At 46.4% G+C, this 12,279-nt stretch overlaps 1 protein-coding gene across 4 annotated transcripts in view; it reads left to right on the top strand.

Moving 5' to 3' along the window:
• The window catches only part of col6a4a (collagen, type VI, alpha 4a), a 46,188-nt gene that overhangs the window by 5,091 nt on the left and 28,818 nt on the right, over window positions 1-12,279 (top strand). For 3 of the 4 annotated variants that reach the window (XM_015949592.3, XM_070551799.1, XM_015949589.3), the window contains exons 3-8: window positions 4,022-4,124; window positions 6,039-6,647; window positions 7,009-7,596; window positions 7,736-8,305; window positions 9,680-10,300; window positions 10,404-10,964. In XM_015949592.3, coding sequence (XP_015805078.3) covers window positions 4,022-4,124; window positions 6,039-6,647; window positions 7,009-7,596; window positions 7,736-8,305; window positions 9,680-10,300; window positions 10,404-10,964 — 3,052 coding nt within the window. The remainder of the gene's footprint in view (window positions 1-4,021; window positions 4,125-6,038; window positions 6,648-7,008; window positions 7,597-7,735; window positions 8,306-9,679; window positions 10,301-10,403; window positions 10,965-12,279) is intronic. The other variant, XM_015949593.3, reaches the window with a different exon arrangement.

Raw genomic sequence — 12,279 nt, 5'->3', positions numbered from 1 at the left:
CTGGGTTCAGTATCTTGCCTGAGGATGCTTCAGCACATGGCTTCAGGGCCTGGGGATCTATCCTCTCACCTTTAGATCAGAGGACAACCGCTGCTCCCGTCCAGCCACGGCCCGCCTTTCGGGGTCCAGGAGTCAGATTTTACTCTGAAATCTGTGTTTGTGCTTCAGGACCAGAGCTGATCATCGATCAGAGGTTCTGTTTAGTGTTTGGTCTTCTCCCCAGTTTTGCTTCCAAGTGTGTTTTAATGTGGGCTGCATGGTGGCGCAGTGGTTAGCACTGTTGCCTCGCAGCACGAAGATTGCAGGTTCGAAGCTCGGCTGCGGCCTTCCTGCGTGGAGTTGTGTGTGCTCCCCATGCATGCGTGGGTTTCCTCCAGGTACTCCGGTTTCCCCCACAGATCACAACTTGCCCTATAGGTTATAAATTGTAAGTCGCTTTGGATAAAAGCGTCTGCTAAATAAATAAACATAAACATGTACACCCCCCCCCCCACCCCACACACACACACACACACACCCCATCCTACCCAGCAGGTGTGAAGTGACAGACTCATACAGCATTCCTCTCAGCTCCTTACTGGGAACATTGGTTTTTGGAGTTCCTGCTGTGTTTAGAGGGTTCTAATGGAGATCTGGCCTCACCACAAACAACAAGAACAAGATGAAGCCTCAACGGTCTTTGATCCCAGGACCCGTCTCCTCCTGCAGATTAAATTTAACGAATGAAACATGTAAACATCATTAAACTGTGAGAATGCCGTCTGAACTCAGACACTCTGAAGGCTTTCAGATGGAGGCGTTACTCTGGACCCACACATACTCGTCTGGATGTGGGATAATGGAGGACAGGCCCTCTGTAAACGAGGTTCTGTTGTGGTGTGAGTCATCTCAGACTACAGCTTGGTAATCCAGGTTCTGATCTCTAATCAGCCGGACATCACCTGAACAAAACTCTCGCTGTTCAACATGTGCAGCAAATATGTGGATGTGTCTGATCCGAGGTCAGTCCTGGAGCTGGAGCCGGGCTCCCGGGGGGGGGGGGGGGGGGGGGGGCTCTCTTTGGGTCTGGAGACCTCCGAGCAGAAGAGAGCAGCTGTGAGTGTTTTCTTCTCATCAGAACCACAAAGGCACAAAAAGGAAACTTCTCTTGGTTCTGAGGATGTTCTGATATTAAATTAGTGAGAGCCGACAGAAACCAGTAAAACCCGTTTACTGGTTCTGGTTCTGATTTAAGTTCAGGGAACACTGATCAAACCTCTGACAGACTGGTCCTGTTGGAGTTTTTCAGCTGGAATTCTCTTTACTTTTAGACCCATTTAGAGCCTGGTATCCTCTCCTAAACAGGGTCCAGTCTCACACAACAGAACCTGCTGCGAGTCTTGGTGGTTTCATTCTGGAATTGTGTCCAGAAGCCTTGGCTCTGACCCGGTTACTTAACCCGGTCTTGCCTGACTCGGCAGCACTGGGCTGATTCATCTGAGAAAATAAAAACAGCATTTAAATATTTTAGAGCTAGATCAGACCAGGGTCCAGGACAAGTTCAGCCGGATTTGTTGGTTTGGTCCATTCTGGCCCATTTAACTTGGGTCCATCTGGACTGTAATGTCCTCACTGAGAAGAAATCCTTCAGATTCTCTGACCCGGTCTGCTTGAGCGGGCCTCTTTTCAGTTTGGGGCCAACGCTCTAAACAGAACGCTCCTCATTCGTCAACATCAAACATTGCATTCGTGGAGCCGAACCAGAACTGAAATCCAGTCAGAGATGCCTGTAAACAGAGCTGATGCTTAAACAATGTAGAGGTCCTCAGTGCTGTGATTAGATTCACATGATCCCCATCATGCCCCACACAGGGCCCATGATTAAACACAGACTTGGAACACACACACACACACACACACACACACACGCACGCACACACACACATTCTTGTATTTGTACCCAAGTTAAGACATTGTTAAAACAGCTCATAAATATCAGTTTTCTCGAAATATTTCAGGAGCGAAAATAATCCTGATGATGAAATGCTGTAGAAACCCAGCATGGTGGTGGTGGGGTGTGTGTGTGTGTGTGGGGGGGGGGGGGGGGGTACGAGGGAGATCAGAGGGAGGGCGGTTTCTCTCCAACACTGCTTCAGCATGCAGAAATTTAGTTCTGCACCGGTTCCACTCTGAACTCCAAATGGACCGTTGCAGCTTCTTGGTTCTGTTGCAGATGTGCTGCTGTGTTTGGATCGCGGTTCTGCTTCATGACCCGGTTTGGTCCAAGGTCTCACTCTTTCGTATCTAGGAGTTCCTGGTGGTAGCTGCAGAACCAGCCCAAACCATCAGCCCTCCTTCACCGTGCCGACAGCTGATTGCGCTGCAGTGCATTTTGGGTAAACACCTCTGCTCTGGTCTAGCCTGTCCCAGTCAATCCAAAAGAATCAGGAGACAGATTAATTCCAATTCTGTTTCCTGTTTGTAGGAAGCGGTGATGTTTGGTGTATGTGTGGTTGTGGAGCTCCAGAGGAACCAATCGGTTTTAAGATCTGGAGATGTTTAGTGTTTGCCGTGAGAGTGGAGAGCTGCTCCAAACCAGCAGGAAGCTTCTCTGAGAACCGATCCATCAACTAACATTAAAAGTGTTCCCATTCATCCTAGATGTGATGTGGCCAGACAGAGTCTGGTGCCTGCAGATGGCAGGAAATAGCTGGTTAGGCATAAGCGGCTCCACATGGTTCTGAATGGGTCCGAAGTGACTTTTTTGCTGCAGGCTCCTCTCAAAGTTCACATGGAGAATCAATCAGCACTTTGAATGATAAATGTTTGCTCCTCTTCACAGATGAGTCAGGGTCATAGCACAGGACTGTGTGTGTGTGTGTGTGTGTGGTGGTGGTGGTGGGGGGGGGGGTCAGAGGTCAGTAGGTAGTGGGATCTGAGCCCGTCTCACAGTCAGCTCCTCAGGTTATTTCATATAGTTGCTGTTATTTAAAGATGATAAAAGTCGTTGGGTTTAATCAAGTCAAAACTACAAAAAGGTCCATTTAAGCCCACCCTCACCCTGACTCTGCTCACCTCCAGATCCACATCAATACACGCTTATTTCTGGAAGAAAATAAAAAAAAATGCAGAAAACTAAAAGTAAGTGAGAATTCTGGTTCTACGGAGATCCTCCACCAGAGACCTCCCCCTCAGGTTATGATGTTATTTACAGTCTTTGCTCTAATCCAGATGTTTGTCATTTAATCTGATTTATGTTGTCTGTCCCTGTTGTGATCGTTTGTCACTCAGTGTGATTAGTTCAGCATCGAGTGCACGGACTCTTAATTTAGATAATTATTGATTTATTGTGGGAAACGCCCTGCTAAACTGGAGCAGAGCTGGAAAATGTGTTGAAGGAAATGGGAAACTGGAAAGTAAATGACTGGGAAGGGCGGGGTTAAAACTGGGACATTCGTCTCTGACACTTTCTGGAAGTTGTTTTTTCCAGTCTTGTTTTCAAATATGATGAAACTTTTCAAAGTAACCAGTCAGTTTGTGAAATCCCTGAAAGATGAGCTGAAAACCAAACTGAGGTTTTCCTAAATAACAGCTCCATTTTAAATGTGTTTCATTATCTTTCCAGTTGAGGGAGGAGTTTGTGTGCAACATTAATACAAAAACAAGATGGCCACTCACATTCTGGATGTTTGCATTCCAATTAAACCGTTTCTCGTTTGAAAAACTTGAGTCATTTATTCTAACTAAAGGAAAGTTTCGAACAGAGTCTTTTTCTTTTTCATTTTTCCAGAACAAAGCTAAATTGGTCATTGAAATGAGCGTGATGCTGTAAAACGCGTTCAGTCCCGTGGCAGGTTTGGACCAGAGAACGGAAGCTTACTTCACTTTTCATTTGGTTCCCAAAAACTTTCCCAACTCGTTTAGCTAAATATCCAAACTGTGACCTGGAGCAGCACAATCTCCAGATATATATAGCTGCAGCATGTCAGAGCACTGACACACACACACACACACACTTACATCCTCTGTGTTTGTGCTGCAGGAAGAGAAAAACCTGAGTCGATCCAGTATGAAGGGGGCGTGCAGTCTCCTGCTCTTCCTCATCGGAGTCACCTGTTTATATGGAGTCACTGCTCAGACCACAGGTGCGTCTGATTACACAGCTTTACAGGCCATGCACACACATATTTACACACAGGCACACACCATGTGACAAGTGCAAACCCCAGCCTTTGACCTTTCTGAGCTAACTCCGCCCCTTGGGGCGACGGTGGCACAGGAGTTAAGAGCCCGCCTCGCAATCGGAAGGTCGCAGGTTCGAGACCCGCTCAGTCTGTCGCTGTCGTTGTGTCCTTGGGCAAGACACTTAACCCACATTGCCTGCTGGTGGTGGTCGGAGGGACCGGTGGCGCCAGTGCTCGGCAGCCTCGCCTCTGTCAGTGCGCCCCAGGGCAGCTGTGGCTACATTGTAGCTCATCCCCACCAGTGTGTGAATGTGTGTGTGAATGGGTGAATGACTGATTGTGTTGTAAAGCGCCTTGGGGGGTTTCAGGACTCTAGAAGGCGCTATATCAAATACAGGCCATTTACCATTTACCATTTGGATGGGAGGTTCTGGTACCTGTCGGCCGACAGATCGAATCTGGTAGAAGTCCTGACAAACAAACTGAATTTGAGACTGATGAGAGCAACAAAGCAAATGTTTTGAAATCTAAAACTACAAAGTTAATCTCTTTGTGTGAGTGGACGCTCCTGGTTTGTCTCCAGGTTCAAAACCAAGGAATCCATGTGTTGGATCAGAACCTTCTAATGCAGGGGTGGGCAGTGCTAATGTAAAGTTCAGATGAGCTGCTGCTGAGTTAGATATTTCAGTTTGTTTGGATCAGATTTCTTCTCTGTTGATTCTTGCAGGTAAGATGATGATTTCTCACGGATTGTCCACGTGACCTCTTTTCCCCACCCTTTCTTCAGCTTTGCACACAGATTTCACTGAGGGGGACTTCTAAGGCCTAGTCCACACGTAGCCGGGTTTTTTCAAAAACGAATATCCGCCCCTCCAAAAACTTGCATCCACACCACCTCGTTTTAAAAAAAACTCTGTCCACACGTACCTGGATAAATACGTTGTTAAGGACATGCCAGACCTGTAGGCGGCAGTACTTCCCCCGTTCTTAACCTCGTCCTTCGTCTGTGGTCTTCCTCAAGGAGCAGTAATTCCACTTGCAAAAACAAACAAGCAAAAAGCGCTTGGACAATTGATAAAGCGAGCGCAGCTCTGAGGGCATCCATGCTGTCGGCTAGTGTAAACACAGGTCGCACACGTGATGTCAGCATTTTTTTGTCACGGAAAGTGACGTTGCGGACCTTAAAACTCCGGTTTTGTCTGTCCACACGCAGACACCCAAAACGGAGAAAACGCAGATCTTCACTTTGGCCGGAGTTTTTAAAAAGATCAGTTTTTGTGTGAAAAAACTCCGTTTTTGTGTGGATGGCAGGCCAAAACGTAGAAAAATATATACGTTTTGGCAGATCCCCGGCTACGTGTGGACAGGGCCTAAGACTCAAATGAAATAAAGTCTCAGTTTTGATGATCGGATGTTCAATTGGATTCTTTTTATTTTGTTTGAAAGAAAATATAAAAATTAAATCAATTAGCTTATTATGACAACAAGAGGATCCTGCTTCCAGATGAGTGCTCGCTAGTTAAAATTATTTTGTTTAAATCCTCTGAGTGTGAATAAAATAAAGACTCATTGGAACGCAGACAGAACCAGATCAGACTGGATCGGCTTGTTTTTATTTCATCACTGTTTTCAAAAGGCCTGAGCTTCACCTGCATGCTTCAGTTTCCTCACGCATCTCCGCTGCTGTCCAGAAACAGTCCCCAGCTGGACAGCAGCACAAGTCACGCAACACCCCAACCGCCATAAATCACGCTGATGCTCCCTCACCAGTGGCTAGCATGCTGTAGTAGACCCAGGACCCGTTCAGGTCTGTGGAGCTTTTCCTTGTAGATGTCTGTAGGACCCATCCATGACCTTCAACCCCCTCCCTCTCAGTCTGCACTCAAGAGGCCATAGCTGACATCGTCTTCCTGGTGGACGGCTCGTGGAGCATTGGCTCTGACAACTTCCAGCAGATCCGTCAGTTTCTGGTCACACTGGTCAACAGCTTCGACATCAGTCCTGATCATGTAAGGATCGGCCTGGTCCAGTACAGCACCAGTCCACGCACGGAGTTCCAGCTCAACAGCTACCGGAACAAGGAGGACATCCTTAAATACATCAAGTCATTGCCTTACCGGGGAGGTGGAACCAACACGGGTAAAGGGCTGGACTTTATGCTGAAGGAGCATTTTGTAGAAGCATCCGGAAGCCGAGCTGAGCAGGAAGTACCACAGATCGCTGTGGTCATCACTGACGGCAAATCACAGGATGAGGTGGAGTCCTACGCCGAGGAGCTGAGGAAACACGGGATCATTCTGTATGCTATTGGTATCAAAGATGCAGATGAAGAGGAGCTGAAGCAGATTGCAAACCATCCGTATGCCCAGCACGTCCATAGTGTGTCGGAGTTCGCTGCGCTGCACGGAATTTCTCAGAACATCGTCCAGACGCTGTGCACCACAGTAGAGGAAGCAAAGAGGCAACATCTGCAACTGCCTCAAGGTAATCTGGTCCCAGAGCAGTTCTCACATACTATCCTTAGGTTCATCCTTAGGGCTGGTCTAGGACCAGCTAAAATACAAGTCACAGGTCAGATCCATAAATCCGGACCTTTACTGAGTCAGGGGCAAGGTTTTGGAGTAAAATATGTTTCTGATGGGAGAAACCCTAGACCAGCGAGGCTTTGTTCTTGTGAAAAGTGAAGAAACTTTCAGCTCACAGTCACAGAAGTTCTTTTAGTGATAGGAGTTGTGGCTGAAGGTTCGCACCTTACACAGGTAAAGTAGTGATTCAGTCTCTGAGGTTTACCTTTGGCACCTGAATCCATTTAATCAATATTCTACAAAACTCTAATCTGTTTCAGAATGTGCCAAAGCCACTGTGGCCGACATCGTCTTCCTGGTGGATGGCTCCACCAGCATTGGCATGGACAGCTTTCAGGAAGTTCGGCGGTTTCTCAGGAGTATCGTCTCAGGCCTTGACATCGGCCCAGACAACGTCCGTGTCGGCTTGGCTCAGTACAGCGATGAAACATACCAAGAGTTCCTGCTGAAGGACCACTTGGATGCCCAGTCTCTGCTGGCTGCGGTCGACAGCCTTCCATATCGGTCAGGAGGCACAGAGACGGGCAAAGCCATTGACTTCCTGCTGTCTCAGTACTTCACAGAGGAGGCGGGGAGCCGAGCCAGTCAGCGGGTGCCTCAGATTGCTGTGGTCATCACCGATGGCGACTCAGCAGATGATGTGGATGGCCCGGCCCAGCGGCTTCGACAGCAGGGGGTCATCGTGTTTGCCATCGGAGTGGGACAGGCCAACATGGAGGAGCTGGAATCCATCGCTAACCGACCACCATCTCGCTTCCTGTTCACCATTGATAGTTACCAGGCCCTGCAGAAGCTGAAGGGAGGTCTGCTGCAGACTGTCTGCGTCTCCATGGAGGACCAGAGGCAAGGTGAGATGGATTACAATCATGAATATCTTTGAATTTAGGAGATGTAGGTGTGAGTGGGTTCAGATTAAACATAATCCAAATGAACACACAGCTCTACGAATGAGGCTGAAGTGACTGATGTTTTCTGTTTTATTTTCAGCCTTGGCTGAAAAGTTTGCAGACATTTTCTTCCTCGTGGACGGCGGCATCACAGCAACTCAGTTCCAGCAGGTCAGAAACATCCTGGTCCGACTGTCCAATCAGCTGAACTTTGATGCTTCAGCCTACCGCCTGGGTTTGGCCCAGTACGGGCAGCAGGTGGAGGTGGATTTTCTTCTCAATAAGCACCAAACCAAGGAAGAGACTCAGGCTGCTGTCAAACGCTTCCGCCAACTCCAACTTTCACCAACAGACCCACGAAACCTGGGCGCCGCCTTGCTGCACGCCAGCAAATTCTTCTTCACTGAAGAGGCAGGAAGTAGAGCACATCAAGGCTACCAACAGTTCCTGGTGGTCCTGAGTGGGAAGGACTCCAGCGATCCCGTGTATAAGCCGGCACGTCTGATCAAATCAGCTGGAGTAACTGTGGTGGGAATAAGCCTTGGTGCGTCGATGAAAGAACTACGGGTGATATCCACGTCACCTTACGTCTACCAGTTCAACAACACCAATGCGCCTCTTCTCCGCAGGACTGTTGAGACAGAGGAAGCAGAGACCTCTCTAACTGGAGGTAAAGAAAGCTGAAAGATTTAATTTCATTACCTGTTATCTGGCTGCTGCAGCTGAATCGGTGATGTCCGATCCTGGTCCTGGAGGGTCACAGACCTGCATGTTTAGATGTTTCTCTGCAGCTGATTAGAATCAAGTAGTCATCACTGGGTTTCTGCAGAACTGCAGGATCTGCTGAGAAGAAAAATCATCCATTAGGCCAGAGAAACATCAAAAACAGTCGGGGTAGTGACCCTCAATGACCAGGACAGGACACCATTGAGTTTGCTGCTTTAGGAGAAAAAATGGATGCCAGGTGCGTTTTTTTTTAATGAAAGCATTGCTGTGCACTCAAGCCTGTTTCTGTTGCCTACCCTGTGTTAATGACACCGAGGTGCTCCATTAGTTTAGCTTAATAGCTAGCTAATGCCAGTGTTTCTGCTCCAGTAAGTAAAAATATCTCTTGGCAGTGAAAAGTTTCTGATAGTTTTTATATAAACCGTTAGGAAACATTAAAAGTGCTTTCGTGTGGGTCTCTACTGCCTCTAGAAACACTTCAAACATGACGAAACCCAACCATCCATGTTCTATCAATGTTTTTTTAGAGATTAACTACTTAAAACAAGCTAAAACATAAAAGTCCCTTTTTGCGATGTCACAATAAGGGGCATTAGCAAAGAACACCCCCACCCATTGCTGCTGAAGGAGCCACTCCGATCCACATTCCTTCTGGATACCCCAGTTCCTCACCTCATAGCAGCCAATCAGGGGGTGGGTGGGCATGGCCAGCAACTGTTTGTTCTCCTTATGGAGACAGAGCCCTGAAATGACTCATTTTAGAAGGTATGGGAAAAACTGCTGAAATTGCTTTATATGAGACCATAAACCTGTTATAAATTTAAAGAAGTCAAAAGATGTCCCCTGTAAAGTTGTTTTTTGTGTTTTTGTCCTCATCATCTCCTCTGTCTTAGAACTCTTCTCTGTTTCTCTAAACTGAGGTTGTTCAGAGAGCTTTCTACTACATGTGAGATGCTAGTTGTTTGTAAACAATCCAGGAGGCTGATGCATCAGATGAAGTCCTTCAGGGCGATGTGGCAGAGGAGTTAAGGGCCCACCCCATAACTGGACGATTGCAGGTTCAAGCCTTGCTCAGTCTGCCGCAGTCTTTGTGTTCTTGGGCAAGGCACTTCACCCTCTTTGCTACAATGTAGCTCATCACCAGCAGTGTGTGAAAGTGTGTGTGAATGGATAAATGACTGTTGTGTTGTGAAGCACCTTGGGGGTTGTATAGTTCTAGAAGGCGCTATATAAATACAGGACATTTATCATTCATTATTTCATCTTCTCAAGTAAAACACGCTGAACGTCTCTAATCTAGCTGAACTCTTTTCTGCAGACTGTAGAGCCGCCAAACTGGCCGACGTTGTGTTCATTGTTGATGAGTCTGGAAGCATTGGAGTTCCCAATTTCCAGCTGGTTCGAACCTTCCTACACTCCATCATCAGCGGCCTGGAAGTCGGTCCAAACAGAGTCCGAGTGGGGATTGTCATGTACAACACAAAGCCCACAGCGATGGTCTACCTGGACACGTTCAACACCAAAACTGAACTGCTGAACTTCATCAAGATCCTGCCTTACCGTGGAGGAGGTACCAACACAGGAGCTGCCCTAACCTTCACCCAGGAGAACGTCTTCGTCCCAGATAAAGGAAGCAGAAAGGATAACGGTGTCCAGCAGGTAGCAGTGGTGATCACAGATGGAGAATCTCAGGACAACGTGAGCCAAGCAGCAGCTGATCTTCGCCGCGCTGGAGTCACTGTTTATTCTGTTGGAGTCGAGAATGCCAACGAGGTTGAGCTGCAGCAGATGGCTTCTTATCCTCCACAGAAACACGTCTTCATCGTGGACAGCTTTGCTAAACTCAAGTCTCTGGAGCTGAGCCTTCAGAGGAGCCTCTGCTACAACATCCTTCGCCAGGCAGTCTCAGTCAGTACCAGGAGGACCGGGATCAAAGAAGGTCAGAATCAGTGTTTGGAAAATACTCACCTAAGATCCACCTCCCACAAAGAATTCCGAACATTTCTGGGAATAACATTCACACGTTTGTGTTTCTTTTACAGGCTGCGTACAAACAGATGAAGCAGACATCTTCTTCCTCATCGACCACTCAGGAAGCATTCACCCATCAGACTTCCACGACATGAAGAAGTTCATTCTTGAATTCATCGACACCTTTCGTATTGGTCCCCAGCACGTTCGCATAGGGGTTGTCAAATATGCAGATGACCCAAACCTGGAGTTTGATCTGATCACCTACACAGATGCGCAGACGCTAGGAAAAGCTGTGGAGGAAATCCTGCAGATCGGAGGTGGTACAGAGACAGGGAAAGCTCTGTCATTCATGAGCCCTCTGTTCAAGGAAGCTGCAGTTTCTCGAGGACACAAAGTCCGAGAGCATCTGGTGGTTATCACTGATGGGAAGTCTGCCGACAAGGTCAAGGATCCGGCTGAGAGTCTAAGGAAGCAAGGTGTGGTGGTCTATGCCATCGGTGTGAAGGAAGCTGATGAAGAGGAACTAAAGGAAATATCAGGAAACCCCAAGAGGACTTTCTTTGTCAACAACTTTGATGCCCTGAATCTGATCAAGGACGACATCATCACCGATATCTGTACAACAGATGGTAAGTCACTTTCTTTCTTTTCTGGAGCTTACAGTGCCTTGCCAAAACTTTCATACCCTTAGAACTTTTACACATTTTCACTACAATACAAATACACATCCCAATTTTCAGATTTTTATTTATTTTGTGTTGGTCCATCAGAGAAAATATCAGTAACAAACGTTTATGGTGTCAGAATGTTCAAGTAGTATGACTGCTTTTGCAAGGCACTGCACATGGCTGATTGTTTGGACTGTGGGAGGAAGCCACTCAGCAAACCTCTCCTGGTAGATGATCCAGATCATTTTCAATCAAGTGAGTCTGAGTTTGAGATTAAGGCATTCTTGGTTTTACAATCCCAGAAGGTCCAAATACGCTCATAAGACAGAATTGAGGATGTTTTGTAGGGCCAAGGTCTAGGGGTCGGGATTTGAAGCTAGCTGGCATTAAAAAGTATCTCACTAAAGATTCTCCTTAGCAGAGGTGTGACAAAGTCACTGCTTTCCAAGTCACAAGCAAGTCACAAGTCTTTCCAGTCAAGTCTCGAGTCAAGTCCAAGTCAAGTCCAAAGTCAGTGATGTGGAAGTCCAAGTCAAGTCCAAGTCCTTAACTTTGAATTTTCAAGTCATAATCAAGTCATTTGTCCAACTTCAATTTAATGACAATGATAATAGATAAATTCCAGAAACAAAGCTTCTTAAAGCTTCATTTATTTGCTCAAACAAGCAGAAAGTTCAACTGAACTTGATTCTAAACATTTAGAATCTTTATTTAGCAGAACAAGACCAAACCCAGAATGAAGAATGATTTATGATTTTTGTCCATGTCGTGCCGCTTTTGTGCTAAAATATCAAATATTCTCGAGTCATCATCAAGTCAACAAATGCAAGTCGATTCAAGTTGCAAGTCATTGGTGTTTAAGTCCGAGTCAAGTCCTAAGTCTTTATAGATTTTATCAAGTCAAGTCAGAAGTCATTAAAATAATGACTCAAGTCTGACTCGAGTCCAAGTCATGTGACTCAAGTCCACACCTGTACTCCTTAGTTACCTGTAAATAAATACTGTGGTAAAGTCGTGTTTTTTCCAATTGAGGCAACTGGCAAAAAAAACTCTTGTGTTTTTCTTGGTTAATTGTTTTTAGTGCCAATTCTTTTGACTTTTTAGCATTTTTTGGCTCATATATATTTTATTTGTTATGTGCTTTTATAATCTATTGCACTTTCAATTTTATTTTGTAATCCTGGATTGGACTGAATAACTAGTTGGACTCAAAAGGAAGTCAACTTGTTTTATTTCCGAATCTTCTGGGAGACTCATGGAGAACGGTTTACTTCCA

Source organism: Nothobranchius furzeri, chromosome 5 (assembly GCF_043380555.1).
Source record: "Nothobranchius furzeri strain GRZ-AD chromosome 5, NfurGRZ-RIMD1, whole genome shotgun sequence".
In the NCBI taxonomy this organism is placed as follows: domain Eukaryota; kingdom Metazoa; phylum Chordata; class Actinopteri; order Cyprinodontiformes; family Nothobranchiidae; genus Nothobranchius; species Nothobranchius furzeri.
This window is presented reverse-complemented; position numbering and strand designations above follow the sequence as displayed.